The 21,409-nt window shown below is 40.7% G+C and overlaps 1 protein-coding gene across 2 annotated transcripts in view; it reads right to left on the bottom strand.

The window, feature by feature from the left end:
• Positions 1-7,324: 7,324 nt before the first annotated feature.
• The window catches only part of trappc9 (trafficking protein particle complex subunit 9), a 370,303-nt gene continuing 356,218 nt past the window's right edge, over positions 7,325-21,409 (bottom strand). For both annotated transcript variants that reach the window (XM_041249230.1, XM_041249231.1), the window contains 2 exons: positions 10,043-10,266; positions 7,325-8,983 (listed from right to left, as the gene is read on the bottom strand). In XM_041249230.1, coding sequence (XP_041105164.1) covers positions 8,804-8,983; positions 10,043-10,266 — 404 coding nt within the window. In that variant the 3' untranslated portion in view covers positions 7,325-8,803. The remainder of the gene's footprint in view (positions 8,984-10,042; positions 10,267-21,409) is intronic.

The following is a 21,409-nucleotide window of genomic DNA, read 5'->3' as shown; positions in this document are numbered from 1 at the left end:
TCAGGCTACAGAGCCCTAAAATGGGTGGGATTCTGAAATGTTAGCCAATAGCAGCAGAGCAGAACTTGGAAAGGATAACGTGATGATTAAAATGTATGAAACAGGTTTGTGGCAGTGTGAAAGCCCTGCTGGTGTATGTGTGTATGCGTTGGTGTGGAGGGAATATTGGGTGCCAGAGAGGGGGTTAAAACATGTGGGGATGTGGCTGGAACCACAGGTGTATTTAAAGCACGATCACAGGTGTATTTAAAGCACGATCACAGGTGCATTTAAACAGTGATCGCAGGTGTTAGTTACAAAGGATTAGAGTTAATGTTGATGTGGAGGTCAATGTGGGATGTGTTTCGTGTTTTCCTTGCTGTCCCGTCTATTTGGTTACATTTTCGTGAGATTTGTAGAACCATTTGTTTTGGCCCTTTACCTTTTATTTTGTTAAGTGTGTTTAGTTAAATAAACAAAAATAAAACAGTACAAACATTTATGTATTGAAAGTGTGCATCTGGGCTGTGACACTACCCTGTCCCAAGGTGCTAGAGGCAACAGGGAAGCCCCCTGAGACACTTGTTGAACACATATCAGTGTGGTTATTGCACTGCCATTACCTTTAAAGTTTACAAAATACACGTAGGCTTAGCATCTTATTATAAGTCTCCACTGGCATGAACAGCAGTGTGATTAATACCTGCATCTGGCATACATATTCATAAAGGGAAATGCAAGTTTCAAACCATTTGTGAAGATTTATCTGTCAATAGCTGCCCTGCTAACGAGATAATAACACCCCTGGGCACACACCCAGCAGAGTGCCTATTAGAGTGTATTCTTTTCAATATTTCATTGCTTTTGGTCAAGCAAAGAATTTCTATTTTTCCTTTTTTCTTTTTTTATTGCAGTTGTCTAGAATTGCATCATTTATTAAACATGTGTTGTCTTCTGAGAGACAGCAAGAATAAAATATTTAAAGCATTCCAAGTTAATTATTTTATTGATAGATTGTAATTCTTGGCTTTTGGCCGTGTGAGGACAGAACAAACAAAGTTATTTGTCGATTGTGTTGTGTGCTGTGATGAGGTTGTCTTGTTTGCTGTAGCAGCTTCAGTAAGATATGGGGTCAGAATGGTAACATAGGAGAGAACGAAGTCTACATATCACATACTGCAGCAGCCTATACTGTACAGGGTTCGTGAGGGGCTGTTGACATTGCATTCGTTGGCATGAAAAAAGTGCTTGTGTTACTTGTCATTATACTCTGTTGATGATGGCGATGCCAGACATCAGTCTGAAGTATTATCTTACCCCAACCCTAACCCTAATCCCTAACCCTAAAACCTAACCCTTATCTTCACACTCTGGGGAATCCCAGGTACAGCAGACTGGCACATACGGATGCCATCCCTACACCAACAGCAAGCCCATCAGTTTAATATTCAAGAAGAAGCAAGAAAACAAGTCAATGTATTCAGAGCATCAGTGTCGCTAAAGGGCAGCCTTCCTTGCTCAGCCCCTTGAGATCACATCTTGATCGGCTACACACTGCTCAAACAACTGTACAGCTTCTGCCTTCACACAGCATCTGCTCCTAATCATTATTATTATTATTATTATTATTATTATTATTATTATTATTATTTTAAATTTAGTAATAGCCAATTGATTTTACTTTGTTTTTCTCCCAATTTGAAATGTCCAATTGTATTAGGCTCAGCTCACCGCTACCACCGCTGCGCTGACTCAGGAGAGGCGAAGACGAACACACGCTGTCCTCCGAAGAGTGTGTCATCAGCTGACTGCTTCTTTTCACTCTGCAGGCCCGCCATGCAGACAACCCAGCTCTGGGCAGCTTACAGACAAGCCTGGAAGCACTGGCTATTCTACAGGGGTCGCTGGTGCGTGGTGAGCCAAGGACACCCTGGACGTTCAATGCCCACCCCCCCGGTGGTGCTCAGCCAATTGTGCACCGCCTCCTAGGAGCTCCCGTCCACAGGGCAGTGAAATAACCTGGACTCGAACCGGTGACCTCCAGGATATAAGGCGCATCCTGAACCTTTACCGGATACACCACTCGGGAGCCCCCTAATCATTAATACTTAAAACTGCGTTCATTTTCAAGAACATCTTTATCTTGGCTTATGGAAAAATTAAGCAGGATTTTGCAATTAAGAATGCCTGCATCTCACTAACCCGCTTTGCAGAGGTGATTGTAAGCAAGAAAGCCGCTTTGAGCAGCTACATGCAACAGCTTCAATGGAGGCTTCATGAGTGCATCAAGCACCACGTTAAGCCTCCAGCGAGGAATAATATCCTTCATAGGCAGCCAAAGCTGCCAAGCGCCTTTAAAAAACTTGTTGGTAGTGGGTCGGAACCAGGGTGGTACCAGGTCGGTTTGGTACAGTACTGTACTGGTCGGAACCGGGACAGCACCGGGACAGTACCGGTTTAGTGACGATATAACCAGGTCGGTACAATACGGTACCGGGTCGGAACCAGGACATTATTGGTTCGGTTCGGTAACGGTTCAGTGACTTTGGCACCATTTCGGTGCGGGATTGTTCGGTAACTTTAGCACCGGGTGGGAAGGATATGGTACCGATGCAGTAACCTCGGTCCTGGTTCGGTGCGGTACAATACTGGGTGGGGAATGGAGCGGGTTGGTGACCTTGGTACTGGTACGGTAGTGCTGAGTGGTTTTGCCAGTAGCTTGCAGAGGCTGGCATCTCTGTACAGTGCTACATTCTGTCCAGTGCAGGCCCTAGCATATTATGTAGCACTGTAAAGGGATGTCCATCTGTGCAAGTTACTGGCAATACCACTCAGTCAATACTCACATGAGACTGTGGGAAGCTTGCTTGTAAGACTGAACTAACTGCCCTTGTAATGTTAGAACAGGGATGCCATGGTGTTGTTAGCAACAAATCACTTTAAATATCTGCTTTACACCTGACAAAATGATAGGAGCAGAAATATCAGACTAAAATAGATTTTGTCAGGGGTTAGTAACTTTTCAAAGTTAAAAACTTGTGGCATGTTCACCATTTAGCTTTTTTCAAATATTTAGCCTGGTTTTGTGTCCTTCCTAGACTATATATAGCTTAGTTTTGTGTCCTTCCTAGACTGTGTATTTAGACAGTATTGAAAAGGGTAGGCTGATCAGTTACTGAGCCACAAGCTGTGTTTAGCAGTCTCGTGTAATTTACACTCCCAGCTCCTTTACAGTAAACCTGCTGCAGATACAAATATCATTGCAATATGCAGAACACATATAGTGTAACATGCATTATGGTTACCAAAGATATTTTAGTCTATCGTGTGTATGAAATAATTGATGGTATGTAAGAGTGAATCCAACGGGGTGTGCCGCTATTCTCATCATGCACTGGAACTGAGGACTTTGCAAGAGTGTTGCATTGGTGAGTCTCTTTCAAGGGCAGAAAAAAGTAAGCTGTGTTGTCTATGGACAGCTGGGTAGCTACTGTAGTATTATATCGTGTGTCAATCAATAACCACAAAACTTGCAAAATGATTGACATAAAAAAGTAATGCTTTATAACCTGCCTGAGATTTCCTGAGATAAAATTCATACCCACCGTAAGGAGAACCAAAGAACAGCTACATTCCACTCACACTCTACACTTCACAGCTCCTCACTCACACTCTACACTTCACTGCTCCGCACTCACACTCTACACTTCACAGCTCCTCACTCACACTCTACACTTCACAGCTCCTCACTCAGACCCTGCACTTCACAGCTCCGCACTCGCACGCTACACTTCACAGCTCCTCTCACACTCTGCACTTCACAGCTCCTCACTCACACTCTGCACTTCACAGCCCCGCACTCACACTCTACACTTCACAGCTCCTCACTCACACTCTACACTTCACAGCTCCTCACTCACACTCTGCACTTCACAGCTCTGCACTCACACTCTACACTTCACAGCTCTGCACACACACTCTACACTTCACAGCTCCTCACTCACACGCTACACTTCACAGCGGAGCTCTACACTCACACTATACTTCACTGCAGAGCTCTGCACTCTACACTTCACAGCTCTGCACTCACACTCTACACTTCACAGCTCTGGACTTCACAGCTCTGCACTCACACTCTACACTTCACAGCTCTGCACTCACACTCTACACTTCACAGCTCCTCACTCACACTCTACACTTCACAGCTCCTCACTCACACTCTACACTTCACAGCTCCTCACTCACACGCTACACTTCACAGTGGAGCTCTACACTCACACTATACTTCACTGCAGAGCTCTGCACTCTATACTCTGTGTCGGAAAAATAAGTAGCAGTGCTTAGAGGGAATATTTACACACACCGCCAACCCAGTAAAGACAAGCCACAAGCAAGTTTTGCACTGACTGTAAAATCACTGCCGAGATATAACTGACACAAAAAACAACAACAAAAAAAGCAGAAGCTAAAAAAAATAATTCCTTAAACATTACCTGTGATGCACTTCCACTCATTACAGAGCATCTAGGTAGAACATGTGCATTTTTAAAAGAAATCTATTATATTCCGCATGTATTTTCATTTTAAAGCATGATATCTGGTACTACACTGGTTTAAAAATAAAAACATTATGCTTTGAATGTTGGAATCCTGATGTATACAGTACATCATATATAGTAAAGGGAAGTGCACAAGACTTCTGGAATTATTGTGTAGGCTACAATCTTCCAAACAGTGTGTCTTTTATACTTTATGTATTTTGAGTTATTCATTTAATTGGATCAATTTTATACTGACAAGATGTTTTTTTTATTTATTGATTTATTATTATTTACTATAAACATGTTTATAAAAGATATATGGTGTAAGGTTAACATTGCATTGCAGAGTGGACAGAAAATTGTTAATTTTCCTCACCCCAGAAACAGGTCAGGGCATACAGACATCCTCACCAGTCCTGATGCTTCTTGTAAAAATACCCCATGTTGACAGGAGGCTGATTGTGTGATAGCGCTGGTGTAATATGATGACAGAGCCGTGGTGCATGCACATGTGGGCTGTCAAAATAATTCCACAGTGAACGTTGTGTGCAATGATGCAGTGACTCTTGAGTTACTGCCACTGTTTTGTGATAAACAAAATGATCATTGAGTCTTTTTATCCCTGGGTAATCTACTTGCGCTTACGCAGCAGCTAATATGTTTGTTGTGTTTTTTTAATTTATAAAGACATGGGAATCTGAACTGGTCTCATAAGACTGAACCAGCATCATTATGGGGTTTAATAACACATATCCATTAATAATTCTAGTCAGGTGTCATTATCTCTTATGACTTAAAACATCAGACAGAGAACATCAGAAAGGTTAATGATAATGGAGCAGTTCCTTTTTTTTACTTTGTAAGAGAACAGTTTCACACATTCACAAAAGCATCGTCATTGAGCATAAGAAAATTAGTGACCCTTTTATGGTGCCCAGTAAATATATTTGTAATGTTGTATAGTAATGGCAATCTGTATGGAGACTGCTCATTTTGATAATAAGCATCGTTGTTCAAATTTCCAAAAATAAGACAGGGGGAAAGGAGAGTGGGATATAGGTTTGTGGAGTTCATCATCCTATGAAGAAACCATATTACAGGTAATCGTCTTCTTACCTCGTCTGATAAACTCCACACAGAGTGAACCCTGCCAAAGCATGGATACAAGAGGGTGTAAGGTTAATTATTAGTAGAGGATGCCACAGATAGCATTGAGTGAGCAAAAGTAGACTGAGAGCAAGAGACATCTAAATTATAATGTTTAATAAAAGTTTCGAAGGAGGCCCAAGTCGCAGCACTGCAGATGTCCTGTAACGGGACAGATCCCCTCATTAAGTGGGCTTTGGTGGATACTGGCGTTGATTTCTTATCAACATTGTAACAGAATACAATGCAATGCAATTTATAATGGTCTGTTTAGTGACCGGTTTGTCCTGGGTTTGTGAGTTAAAGGAGATCAATAGTTGCATTGGTCTGATAATTTGGGTCCTGTAAATGGGTTTGAAGCGGTAGTCCCATGAGCTTCCTAAGCACTAGGCTGAGGTTCCATTGCGGAACAATTTGTTTTCTTGGGGGTCCTAGATGGTTAATCCCCCTAGAGACCATAGGATGAGAACCTACTAGCTGGCTTTCCCAGCCAGGTACAATGCCGGAGATGAACCTTGACGGAGGAAAGGGAGAGACCCTTATGAAACAGGTGACTGAGGTAGGATACAAATTCATATAGAGATAGCTGTATGGTGCAGGGATTTTGAATTGCACCAGAGGACAGATTCTCTCCATTTGCCTGTATAAGCCTAGATAGTGGAAGGATGTTTACCACTTGCTCCAGTAGTCCTCATTTCTTTAACAGTTGTCATTCAATCTCCAGCAGTTAGTTGTAATACTGATGGATTGAAGTGGAGATTCTTCACGTTGTTCTGGGACAGCAGATTGTGGCTCAATAGTAGAAGCAGAAGCCCCTCCTCTGCCATTTCCAGGATTTCTGAAAATGAAAACCTTTTGGGACAGTAAGGGGCTATCAAGATGAGGCTGGCTTTGTCTCTTTACCTTTCTGAGTACTGATGGGATTAGTGGCAGTGGTGGGTATGCATACTTTAACCCTTTGCAGTTCTATGATGGATCAGGTCCGACATTACAATTTTCGATTTCCAGTCCAATGTCGGACCCTGTCCAACACCATCAAAAAGACGTCAAACACGGGTCTCTAGTCGTTTTTTCTCCAGAAAAAGCTGAGAAAACCTTTCAATGGCCGAGTGAGACCAATAGGAGCCAAGAAAAGCCAAACAAAAAAGAAAAAGGGGGCAGATCTGTGCAATACACATAGTCCCTGCACCACAGAGATAATCAAGTTTACAGGGATGCCACAATATTCAATTTTGTAATCTTTATTATATATCACTTTCAGGTCTAGTAAATGATAATGATGATGATAATGATGATGAAAATCCCAGGCTACCTTTAATCAACTACTGTGCCAGGATTCTGGAAACATTAAAAAAAGAATAAAACCTTAACGTTCTGGGATTTTTGACATTTTTTTATTGCACTTAAAATATATAATGGCCACCTGGGACACTGAATCCCCAGTTTGTTTCTAAAGCACTCTGAGATCTATTTTTGTAACACACAGTTAATACACTTGTGATAACTAAAGCATGAGATTGGCTGATCATCAGGCTTTTTTTTCACAGATGAAAGACTTCTTGTGGGTGCAAATAAACAAATCAGCTGTGAAGGAATAAAATGTAATTAAACTGAAAAGAAAATGTAATTAACTGCCCAATAATGGAAACCAAACCAAATGCCAACAACTTAAGGTTTTATTAATCACATAAGAGTGCTGAAGTATAATATGAACAATGGAAAGCAACAAACAATAAAGGCTAGCATGAATACAGCATGGGAGGAGCAAGTGCACCCCAATCCTTTTAAATATACAACACCTTCAACAGACATCCCAGCCCGTGCTCCTCAACACAGAAGAACATCGGTATTAATAACTTGTAAATGAGCATTTTTATCTTTAAGATGTCAATGTATGACAAACATTACTAAACATTCAAAAATCACAGAGTCAAGGTTGCTACAGACACAGAACAGTGCTCCAGAAATGCCCAGCCCCTGTTTGAATTACCTATTACATATCACCACACATTACAGCATATCCATATACACCCTCCCTGAGCCACTGACATTCACAAGGCAAACAGAGGGGCTTTCTACTGTCTTAATTCCCAAACAATGAAGCAGATTCCTGTACGTTGAACATCTAAACACCATGGACACATTCAATGAAAATACTGTAATGGTATTTTGGTTAAACATTAGCACAGAACTCTCCAATATAAAAAAAATACAACAATGTTCTATGGTAATATTTTTTTTTTTAAAGAAGGAGGCAGGGCAAGGCACACTTTGACTCGGGTAAGAGAAAGAAATTACCTCAGTGTGTCTGCTGGTATGCAAACAGGAGCAAAATCTATAACATGTAGACAGTGCCCCTGAAACTAAAATACCATGTCCTCATTCTGCATGACTGGAATCAGACAGTCACAAATGCACATAAACAGTAAATTCATTTCCTATTTCAGGCTGTCATCTCTTGTACAATATATTCAACATTACTTTTACACTTTATAACTGTGGACATTACATTTGGAACTAATGATTTAAGTGAAGAGCAAATATATCACAAGTTATTAGCAAAGTGTCTCTTCAACACCTGTTACTGCCCTAGAGTATGGCTCCCTTCATAAATAATGCAGTCTTACAATCTCACGCTATTCTAGAATTGCTTCCACAAACTCTTTTCTCAAACACACTCTAGATAAAATAACCAAACTGCAGGTCTGGTGGATTTGGCATACATTTGTTTATACAGCATGTTTGTGCCTGTGTTTATACATATAGAATATTATACAAGGCGCTATACAATAAAGGTCAATTACCAATCCCCCCCCCAGGGTACATCTAGTAGAAAGGAGTATTCTAGCAGCCAGAAATAATTTATTGTAATAAACCTTAAGAATAATAAACCTTAATTTAAAAAAAAAATTCAATATGAACAATACTACCAACAGATGATGTAAAACAGCATGCAGAGGTCAAACCATTCCCTCTGGTGCTCTGTCGGTCCTGACCTTGCATCACTTGGGTTTGGGTGTAACTGCAGGACCAAGCTTATCCAAAGCACATCCCCCATTGGGACACAATGACTGCAGAAAGCGGATACGTGAGTCTGAAGGAGGTGGAAAGGGGAAGAGAAGACAATGAGGGATAGTTTACAGCATTGTTTGAAGCGCTGGCTCCAGGGCTTTAATGTGGACACTGGGCAGGCAGAACCAGTCCAGAGGCAGCTCTCGGCTGGAGTTGTCATCGTGGAACTTGATGTTCAGGTAGAAATCGCCAGTGTAAAGGAAGAGGAGGGCGCCATCGCAGACACAATTCTCAGTGGGATTTACCTAAAATTTTGAAAGAAAAAGAGAAGAAAATAGCTTGGCTTTTCCAAAAGAAATGTGTTACTTCTTATCTCATATTGTATTCTACTAGTATTATTATCTGCACTTATTGTAAACTACACTGTACCCAGCACTGTAACCTTGTAACACATGTAAGTCACCTTGTATAAAGGTGCCTGCCAAATAATAATAATAATAATGATGTTGTATTTTGGACACAGTATCTTTGCAGGTTTACTGCAAGATACCAATAGCAATTATTAAAAAAAAAAAAAAAAAAAGTACTGCATTATTAATTTGGAATTGATTACACCGATTCCAGGGCAAAATACCCCCCCCCCCTTCCCCCTGAAGACAGTAATCATGCATATCCAATATGACTTGCAGACTAGAACAAACCCATGCACATCCAATATGACTTGCAGACTAGAACAAACCCATGCACATCCAATATGACTTGCAGACTAGAACAAACCCATGCACATCCAATATGACTTGCAGACTAGAACAAACCCATGCACATCCAATATGACTTGCAGACTAGAACAAACCCATGCACATCCAATATGACTTGCAGACTAGAACAAACCCATGCACATCCAATATGACTTGCAGACTAGAACAAACCCATTTGAAATCATCAGCAATTTATATCACAATCTAATAATCCCACACGTATGTAGAAATGCTGCAGGGCAATTGTTTTTATTATTAACTAATCCTATTCTTAGCCAAATGCAGGAACCCCTCAGCATTAATTATGAAGGAGCTCGACATTTTTTTCTTCTTTTGATACACAAATCAGTCCCTGTAGAAATAACAGATAACCTTCAGAGTTTATAAAAAAAATAATAATAATTTGACTGAAAATAATAGGGAAATTATTTATCTGGGAAGAGAGCTGGGCCAATAAAACACATTTCCTCTGGAGGTTAACTTACAGTACAGAAGGTACAAGAGAAAGCCATATTAAACACCAGCTGAGTTGAGACAGTTCAAAGCCCAGCTAGAGTATTTTTGACAGTACATGGCTGGAAAGTTAATGCCAGCATATTCACTCACAGAGTCGATATAGAAGGTGTTGGAGCCCACAAAGGTGACAGCGTCCTGGAGCTCGTAATTGTGGACCCCATTCTGGTAGTCCTGGAAGGGGATGACAGTCAGGGCGAAGGGACCCACAACATGCTTGCTCCGATTGGTCAGCTTCACTTCCAGGGGCACAAGATCACCAACTTCACATTCAGCTACAATGTCACAGTCACAGGGCTGCCCATTAACCAGCACGTCTGGAGGAGAAGAAACAGCAGGAGATCAGTAACTGCAGCACATCACAGAGCTCTATTTATTCATTTTTTTTTATTTACATAGTTAGGGTACAATGACTGGAAGAAAATAAAAGCTATAAATCAGTTCTCAGAGCAGAAGTAGCATGCACTGACTGACTGTGTCTTCAGGTTGCTGCGCGCTTGATCCCCACCACAGGTTCTCAACTAACATATAAAGAGTAGTCAGTACAGTGTGGAACAACACAGAATCATATACAGTAATAATAAGCAACAGTATAAAGTTCCAGTGATAAGAAGAAGAATACACTGTAGGCAATTGAAAACAATATGTGGTGATAGGTACTGTAGCAGATGCAATACCAGTAGCATATCTAATTATTCCAAAAACACAGTATTTTCATCATGACTCAGTTGTAGGAACAGGCTAGCTCAGTGCAAAGAGAACCACACTGGTATGTGTTTGTGCATTGCAGGGGTGAGGGCCGGTAATACACTGGTAAAGCAGCAGAAAGAGAGGCATCTGTATTCCATACAACATGGGGGATACCTTCCCTTCCCTGCCCTCAGAACGGGAAAGAAATGTACCGACTCAGCAGAGAATAGGTATTCCCTGCGATACAACCAGCGACAGAGAGGCTTTACTTTTTAAACCAGCACAAGATTCAGCAACTTAATGAAACTGACAATGAAACTGACACCAACCTCTAACTTAAAGAAAAAGATGAGGGGGTTTCGATTTGTACCTGCTTGTATCTGGGTACGCTGGTTTGACATATATCTACACTTGCTGAATGAAATAACTTTGTTTAATAACTTGCTCCTATAAACAGTCTTCACAAGGTCTTGGGTGTTTATCCATAGGAAGGCAGTTTATTTACTCATGCACTTATCCAGCCCACAGTTCTTGCTTAATTAACGCCACTTCTGGAGCAAAACCCACTGTTTTCAAACATGTGAATGAACATTCTAGGGTTAATTAATGACTTTCATGACCACGCCTTCTCATTAATGCCTTCTCATTAGTGAATCGGGATTGTTCTTATCTGAATGAATGAAGCCCTCTCTGTGGGAAGGCACAGATCAGAAGGTTTGCTTGGTTGCCAGAACACTGATGTCGCAGTGACTGTGTTGTACTTGGTTTTATCAATTTCTATTCAATGAATTATTTTCTTGAAAACGATGTGGCTTCACCACCTTTTTTTCAGGAATGACATCTCAGCATCGATAAACACCACAATGACCTCACAAAGTGGTGTTGATCCAATATTAAACTGACATTCATGCCAAACAAATTTAGTGTCAGAAAAAAAAAAAAAAGAGAAAAAAACGAAGAGTGGATCCTCTAAATGATTCATTTCTGTCAAGTATGGACATATGAGATCACTGAAAAACAACCCTCACCTGCTCATAGGCAAATTAAGAGCTGTGTTTTTTTGAAGAGCAAATTCAATTGAGATAATGTGTCATGAATCCTAACACTGTACAACACAGACCCCATTTAGATGACGCACAAGTGCAAATACTCACTTTAAAACAAGGACACTGGTCCTTTGTGTGTGGACACTTCTCAAGGATGATCGCACTTGTAATACTTCAGATGTATATGTTTAGAATCTGATGAAATGTGCAGGCCATGTCTCAACAAACTGAACCTGCTGCAATGCTGGCTGGAAAACAAATAGAGTACAAATGGAAAGGAAAGGAACCAGGCAGACCCCCTTTTGTTTTCTGTCTTCTAAACACATCTTTCAAAAGGCTGGTGCCACATTCTTCACGCAGAGCACTGACTGAGCCTCTCTTATTCTACTGTGCTTTTCAGCAGCCGAGGAGATGCAATAGCATGATGGGGTCCTGTCAGTCTCAGCTGTGTTACACAGTGTTAATGTCCACTACTCTGCAACCTCACCCACACTCAGGTCTTAATAGTTGAACAGTATTATTTCTCGGGCTGCAAAACAGTCTGTGTATACTCCCCTATGCACACTGTTTAAGATTTAAACTAAATCAGGTCTCAAATATGTTATTTCCTTTTGTATCATATTTCCTTACCCATATCCTCATTGGCATAACTTAATACTTCTTGTTTTATTTTTCAAATTGTTGGTTGTTTTTTGAACTGGGGTGGCCATTAAACACAGTTTCACTGTATATCCCATTCTATTTCATTTTTAGAAATTCTATAAGTTTGTGTGGACTCAATCTATGAAGTCTGAGAAAATGCCCCGCCAAAACTTTGAAAAAAAAAAAAAAAAAAACATTATGCATTATAAATTAGATACATAGATAGGAAACTAAACATGGTACAATTGTGCACACAGTGAGTGTAAAAAGGAAATCATCCAAACAGACTCAGTGGGTCGCTGGCTCATTATCCGAGCTGGTATAAGATCTTCATCCACCTGGACGTTGCCGGTTCGAGTCTGGGCTATTCCATAGCTGACCGTGGATGGGAGCTCCCAGGAGGCGGCACTCAATTGGCTGAGTGTTGCTGGGGGAGGGGGGGGGGGGCTAGGTCGGCCAGGGTGTCCTCGGCTCACTGCTTACCAGCGACCCCTGTAGTCTGGCCGGGCGCCTGTGGGCTTGCCTGTTAGCTGCCCAGGAGCTGCGTTGTCCTCTGTGCTGTAGCTCCTGGGCGGTTGCATGGTGAATCCGCAGTGTGTAAAGAAGCGGGCGGCTGACGGCACATGCTTCGGAGGACAGCGTGTGTTCATCTTCACCTCTCCCGAGTCAGAGCAGGGGTGCTAGCGGTGAGCCGAGCATCAATAAATAATAATTGGCCATTTCAAATTGGGAGGAAATTTAAAAAAAAAATTGTCAACGACTAAATTTAAAAGAAAAAAAAAAAGATCTTCATCCATTCCTTTAAACATCAGGCAGTATATAAGAACTGTGCTGTTTATTCCATGTTCTCTTTTTCTGGTCAGGATGACCCGCTACTCCTCCCCAGCATGCTAGCCAATCTTCTATCAATCTTTTGTTCAACAGGTCCAAAGCTCTCAAACACATACACATCATCCTACAATAAAATACTTTTACTTCCCTTAATTACCCTCAATACCCACATTTATGTGCCTCTTTTTTTTCTGAGAACATCTCTTACAAGGCAAATTTTGTGAAGGACATTTCCAATCTTTTCTGGCGATATAATTTGAAGCAATTTACAATATTGTGGGACACAAGCATATTTTCCAATCTAAATGCCCTAAGATCTACATTACAGTATGGGTGCTCCCTTCAGTGTCTGTACAGGCCTGCAAAACACTGTCACTCCCCCACACAACATTTGTGTTCACTGTGGTGACAGAAATAAGGTATACTATACTGGGTATCAGTTCTCACAGCGTTCTAATGGCCAACAGAGCCAATCCTAAATCAGCACCTTTCTAAGCGGTTATATTTAGTTTTAAAAGACCCGTTGCTAGGAGACAAGCAAATTATAGGTGAGCATGTTTCTACAGGAGACAGGCAAATGCACTGGTATTAAAAGTGTGTTGGGGCTGTCAGAAAATGTGGAGGATTGAGGGGATCAGCTGAAAAGGCTAGCTTACACTTCATTTTTACATTTGAATTATCACTCCCTAATAAAAAGGAGGTTACATTATCACGTTTGAATTCTCCATCCTAATTCAGTCTTGGAATGTAGAATATCAAACTGAAATACTGGCAATTCTACTGTGTGCCCACTGGTCCTGCTGTTGTCTAACCTTATAGACAAACTTTTGTAATAACTAAATTACAGCATGATGTTCAAAGCCTTTCAGTGCTACAGACTGACACTCAGTGGCCTACTGTCGTGACAGACAGGAACTCGACAAGACAACAGGCCTGACAGCCAACTGGTGCAGCTCCTCAGCCGGTAAACTGGCATTGTGGGTGCCATGGACTGAAAGCAGTGAAACCTTTTAACCTCCACTCTCCTCACTTACTTTTACAAACTGACAAGGCTGACATCATTCTATCCGGCTTGAGTCCCTGAAAACCACAATAATAGTTTAAAACATCTTGGCTTTCCCTCCATGTTTTAATACAGTTTAAGAGAAGGGGTTTGGAGTGTTTCTTAGGGACCAAACACAGCACGACAGATTTTGAGTTTGTCAGTAAACAGCAACCAGAAGTCATTCAACTATCTTAAAAAAAAAAAAAAAAAAAAAAAAATAATCAAGACCATTAATCGAATATGTACTGAGGCACTGATAATGTAAAAAAAAATTAAATAAATAAATAAACCACACATCAGCAAAGCTGTCAGAATTCCAATTCTATTTAAATATGTATATTTTCATAATAATTTATTTTAAACTTACTTGTTTAAAATAAAAACGAACAGCACACCCTCTTGAGAATGCCTAGCTTACTCAGAATTTTAACCAGCATTAAACCTTATTTTCATCTGACTTTTAACTCTGACTTTTAACTCTTTGGAACATTCTGCTACACTTAAACTGTTACTAGCATTTATTATGAGTACCACGGCAGGGTCGTTAAAAACCTTTATAATCCACACCGTGCACAAGTATACAAACATTAAATAACCAAAGTGCTGAACTCTGTTAAACGCTATAATTAACATTTTGTAATTAAGCTCACTGGAAATAAAAGTCAAATTAAATATGAACATGGAAAGCATCAAAGGAACTGGGGGCACAGATACAGTATTCAATCCTCGGACAGCCACCAATGGCATGTATTGCATCTCCAGACTAAATAGGGTGTGTAATACAAGCACACTTGTGTTTTTAATACATTTTTTGTGTAAAACCTAAATTCATATCTATACTTTGGATGGGGACATATTTACAATATGGGAATGTAACAGGATTATAATATATAACTCTATGCTGCGTGTCATGAGTTTAACTACATGCAACCCTTCTGGTTATGCAAAGTTTAAACTATTTTAAATTCAGCAAATGACGCACTGGGCGTACGTTTTACACATACTTAGCTAATCAACAAATCCATACATTTGTTTGTCATGGATTCAAACATTACCAAATGAATCTCTCACTGCAAAATAAACAGAATAATTTATGTGACAGGCCAATATGATATCCAGACCAAACACTTCAATCAGATTGGTCATGTGGCTTCTTATAATCCTTCTACAATATTTCTATAGGATATTCCCATATGGGAATGTGTAGTATTTTGGTATATTACTCTTATTAATTATAATAAGTGACACACAGTGGTAGCCACAGTCATGGCATTACTTATCGTAACAGTAACATGTTGCGATAACACAGAAATATCTTTATGTTGCAATCCTGTTTTTCTATTTGTTTTATTCGGTTCCACTTCGTTAGGGAGCAGAAACATTTTCTGTATGTAATTGAGTCAAATATACTCCACATACCAAGACACTTGACTCCACCTTGACTTCTATCACACTGCACACCAAGGGTTATGGGATATAGAGAGAGCTTGGGAGACCGTACATAATTATTATGAAAAATGCAGTTTTCTGAGCACAGTCTTATCATTGCTCTCAACTTTAGCAAAGCTATGATTTTATATGAAAAACAAGTAGGTCAGTTATTTATACTATTCTTAAACATGCATTGCATTTAAGTTTTAACCATGCTTAACCAAAAAATAGCATAGTAAAAGCAGATACTCTGTTCACTGCATTCAGTTGCAAGTTACCCTATCCTGAAGAGAGGGGTTATTAATAGACATGTATTTAAGTTGTCTGCTCCATTGATGCTTATGGTTGTTAAATGCATCTGTATTGACTTATTTTTTTGTTTATTTGTTATTTATTTAAACACGCAATATTTCTATTAGGCTGTTTTGAAATATATATTTTTAAATATGTCTCAATTAAAGAAACACAAAACATATAAAATATAATATCGAACAAATAACTACATAGATGGTTAAATGTGGTTAAAACTTAAATTCAATGTATATTTAAGAATAGTAAAGAAATAACTTACCTACCTGTCTTTCTACGTACAGTATCTGGACTTGCCTACCGTTAGCGTTGCTAAAATTGAAAGCAATGTTTCTGCGCATGTGCCACAACATGGCACTGTGATCAGAAAACAGCATTTTTCATAATAATTATGTGTTCATGAAGTTTGGCCCCAATTTACATACTTAATCACTTCATATGTTCGTTACTGTTCCCAGTGACGAGAAGATCCCTTACTGTACTCCCTTCTTAAGCTTAATTAGGTTGGATAAATGCATTGCAGTTGGGGAAGCTGTTCAACCCACTTGCTTGAAGAATGTACAGTACACAGTAATGTACAGGAGTTGCAGTGGTGGCTCAAGCTTGAAACCAAATACAGTATGAACAACAGATTTGACTGTAGTGATCTTTACATCTGGGTGAACAGGCTGAAGAAGGGTGAAAGAATCTGGGAGTCTGCATAACTATGGTCTCTGGTTTAATATGGTTTATAATTTGCCTCATGACTCAATGGCTGCACTGGAATTCATAACTCCTGGTATGGGATCTCTGTTTCTGCAACCTGTAGACACAAATGTGACCTACAATTGGATGCATTCACCTACAGTGTGAAAGTGTTCATCTAAAAATACACAAAAGGCAAGAAATAACCCCAGAATGAGATGGACATAAAGACCAACTGCAATCTGAAGTAATTCAACAAAATGTTGTTTTTAGTCGTAAATGTCCAGCTGCCTGCCATTGACACAATGCAAGACATGATTCTGTTACTCATTTATTTATTGATTCTTGGCCCTGTTCACTTCCACTAGTTACCATGGAAACACTTTGATTTCTGGTGTGTGCATGTGTGTGTGCGTGTGTGTGTGTGTGTGCGTGTGTGTGTACGTGTATGAAGGTAGGCTTATGCTCCACTTTGACAGCTAATTTGAAAACATTTACCACCAACCCCCGCTCCCTCTCTCTCTCTTTGCACAGCTCTCCATTAAGCAGGTGTATAATTTACAGGACCTTTGTAACTCAGTAAACACAATCACAACAAGACTTGGGCTCATGGGGCCTGGTCATGATTGAAACCCAATGAGCTAGAATTAATACAACATATTAATAGGCTTTATTCCATCGTAGAAGCTCCTGTCTCAGCACTTAACAAAAAAAAAAAAGGTAAGGAAAGGACATGATGATCCAGTGCAGGAAAGGCATCTGTACATGTAGACCCAGTGCAGGACAGGCACCTGTACATGTATATCCAGCGCAGGAAAGGCATCTGTACATGTAGATCCAGTGCAGGAAAGGCATCTGTACATGTAGACCCAGTGCAGGACAGGCACCTGTACATGTAGATCCAGTGCAGGAAAGGCATCTGTACATGTAGACCCAGTGCAGAAAAGGCATTTGTACATGGAGATCCAGTGCAGGAAAGGCACCTGTACATGGAGATCAAGTGCAGGAAAGGCATCTGTACATGTAGACCCAGTGCAGGAAAGGCATCTGTACATGTAGACCCAGTGCAGGAAAGGCATCTGTACATGTAGATCCAGTGCAGGACAGGCACCTGTACATGTAGATCCAGTGCAGGACAGGCACCTGTACATGTAGATCCAGTGCAGGACAGGCACCTGTACATGTAGATCCAGTGCAGGAAAGGCATCCGTACATGTAGACCCAGTGCAGGAAAGGCACCTGTACATGTAGACCCAGTGCAGGACAGGCACCTGTACACGTAGATCCAGTGCAGCAAAGGCACCTGTACATGTAGATCCAGTGCAGCAAAGGCACCTGTACATGTAGATCCAGTGCAGGAAAGGCATCTGTACATGTAGATCCAGTGCAGGAAAGGCACCTGTACATGTAGATCCAGTGCAGGAAAGGCACCTGTACATGTAGATCCAGTGCAGGAAAGGCATCTGTACATGTAGATCCAGTGCAGGAAAGGCATCTGTACATGTAGACCCAGTGCAGGAAAGGCATCTGTACATGTAGATCCAGTGCAGGAAAGGCACCTGTACATGTAGATCCAGTGCAGGAAAGGCATCTGTACACGTAGATCCAGTGCAGGAAAGGCATCTGTACACGTAGATCCAGTGCAGGAAAGGCATCTGTACATGTAGACCTAGTGCAGGAAAGGCATCTGTACATGTAGACCCAGTGCAGGAAAGGCATCTGTACATGTAGATCCAGTGCAGGAAAGGCATCTGTACATGTAGACCCAGTTCAGGAAAGGCATCTGTACATGTAGATCCAGTGCAGGAAAGGCATCTGTACATGTAGATCCAGTGCAGGAAAGGCATCTGTACATGTAGATCCAGTGCAGGAAAGGCATCTGTACATGTAGATCCAGTGCAGGAAAGGCATCTGTACATGTAGATCCAGTGCAGGAAAGGCATCTGTACATGTAGATCCAGTGCAGGAAAGGCATCTGTACATGTAGATCCAGTGCAGGAAAGGCATCTGTACATGTAGATCCAGTGCAGGAAAGGCATCTGTACATGTAGACCCAGTGCAGGAAAGGCATCTGTACATGTAGATCCAGTGCAGGAAAGGCATCTGTACATGTAGATCCAGTGCAGGAAAGGCATCTGTACATGTAGACCCAGTGCAGGAAAGGCACCTGTACATGTAGATCCAGTGCAGGAAAGGCATCTGTACATGTAGACCCAGTGCAGGAAAGGCATCTGTACATGTAGATCCAGTGCAGGAAAGGCATCTGTACATGTAGACCCAGTGCAGGAAAGGCATCTGTACATGTAGATCCAGTGCAGGAAAGGCATCTGTACATGTAGATCCAGTGCAGGAAAGGCATCTGTACATGTAGATCCAGTGCAGGAAAGGCATCTGTACATGTAGACCCAGTGCAGGAAAGGCATCTGTACATGTAGACCCAGTGCAGGAAAGGCATCTGTACATGTAGATCCAGTGCAGGAAAGGCATCTGTACATGTAGATCCAGTGCAGGAAAGGCATCTGTACATGTAGATCCAGTGCAGGAAAGGCATCTGTACATGTAGATCCAGTGCAGGAAAGGCATCTGTACACGTAGATCCAGTGCAGGAAAGGCATCTCTACATGTAGACCCAGTGCAGGAAAGGCATCTGTACACGTAGATCCAGTGCAGGAAAGGCATCTGTACATGTAGACCCAGTGCAGGAAAGGCATCTGTTTTTTTTGTTTTATGCCACTGGGTACTTGATTTTCCCTTTGGTGCTTAAAAAAGGACTAGTGTTGCACTGCAGTATGTGGAACCTATACCAAGAGTCAGCGGGCTGAATGTATTGGTTAGAAGATTGAGACAGATTTACTAAGGTATGGTACTGCTCTATACTGTTTTTTGTTTGTTTGTTTGTTTTTTAAATAATAATAATAAAAAAATTAAAAAAGGATATGTCTAATTAATTTCTGCAATGGCTCATATTGTTAATTCTTAATAAAGTATACAGTTTTACAATAGATAATGACGGGACTACAAGTTAAATGTAAACTAGCTTGTGACAGATATTTTTGGAAAAAAGCAGCAGCTACTGCTTCTCTGTTGCTATCTGTGCTTTCGAGTATGGAACCTGGACTCTCGTAAAGCATTCACAATTTCAGACTCAACTGGTTCATCTAAAACATCCACAAACTGTCATGTGTAGTTTTCTTATATGATGTGCACATAATGATACCTCATGCTTTTCAATCAGCCTTATAGAAAAAAAGGCAGATACAGTTTTCACACAATGAACACGTGTTTAATTAATGCTATTATTGTACAATAAACAAGCAAACAAATTTAAAAAAAAATGCATTCCTACATGGGCAGACATGTGGCTTTAGAAATGGCAGTCTCAAATACAATAGAATGCCCTATTAAAATATGAATATTTAAAGCAATAATAATAATAATAATAATAAATAATAATAATAATAATAATAATAATAATAATATAGAGAGAAAGCAATTCTTGCCGACAGAAGCATTTGTTTTGTTCGTTGTCGAATGGCATCTCTGAAAGCCTTGGATCAGACCGTATCCAGACAAGTGTCCCAGAACACGTTTAAGGTTGGTTTACCAGTTGTGCTTGATTTTAACTCTGATAATATTTGTGGAAGGAGGGTTGTCAGATGTTTAATCAACCCTTTTAAAACATTCTTGGCTGGCAGCATCGCTAGTATTTTCAGTACAATCCTGCAATGAAGTTGCCCTGCAGGTTGCATTTGTGCAGAGCTTGCAGACCACCCTATGCAGCTGGCAGTGCGCGCCACACGAACACGTCATGCATTTTTACAGAGGGAAATCAGCAAATTAGCCGCAAGCGTCATTGATGCAAATATTCTTATCTTATTAACGCTCTGCAAGAATACTATCTATACACAGTGCCTTGCAAAAGTTTTCAGACCCCTGACCAATTCTTTCATATTACCGAATTACAAATGGTACATTGAAATTTCGTTCTGTTTGATATTTTATTTTTAAACACTGAAACTCAGAATCAATTATTGTAAGGTGACATTGGTTTTATGTTGGGAAATATTTTTAAGAAAAATAAAAAACTGAAATATCTTATATAGTATTCAACCCCAGTGCTATCTGAAAGCACGTCTGGAGTTTGCCAGAAAGCATGAGAGTGACCCAGCTGCGATGTGGGAAAAGGTTTTGTGGTCAGATGAGATCGAGATAGAGCTTTTTGGCCAAAACTCAAAGCGCTATGTGTGGCGCAAACCTAACACTGCCCATGCTTCAAGACACACCCTACAGTGAAGTATGGTGGTGGCAGCATCATGCTGTGGGGATGCTTCTCATCAGCAGGGACTGGGCATCTTGTTACAACTGAAGGAAGAATGGATGGAGCAAAATACAGGAAAATACTGCAAGAGAATCTGCTTCAGTCCGCTAAAAAACTGAAGCTTGGGAGGAAGTTCACATTTCAGCAGGACAATGATCCCAAGCACAAGGCCAAAGCAACATTGGAATGGCTCAAGAACAAAAAGGTGAATGTCCTACAGTGGCCCAGTCAAAGTCCTGATCTCAATCCCATTGAGAATCTGTGGCACTATTTGAAAATTGCGGTCCACAAGCATCGTCCAACCAACCTGAACAACCTGGAGCAAATCTGCCAAGAAGAATGGGCCAAAATCACTCCGACACTGTGTGCAAAGCTGGTACATACTTACCCCAAAAGACTTAAAGCTGTTATTGCAGCGAAAGGTGGCTCTACCAAATATTAATGTGTGGGGGTTGAATACTTAT

Source organism: Polyodon spathula, chromosome 4, assembly GCF_017654505.1.
Source record: "Polyodon spathula isolate WHYD16114869_AA chromosome 4, ASM1765450v1, whole genome shotgun sequence".
Lineage (NCBI taxonomy): Eukaryota > Metazoa > Chordata > Actinopteri > Acipenseriformes > Polyodontidae > Polyodon > Polyodon spathula.
This window is presented reverse-complemented; position numbering and strand designations above follow the sequence as displayed.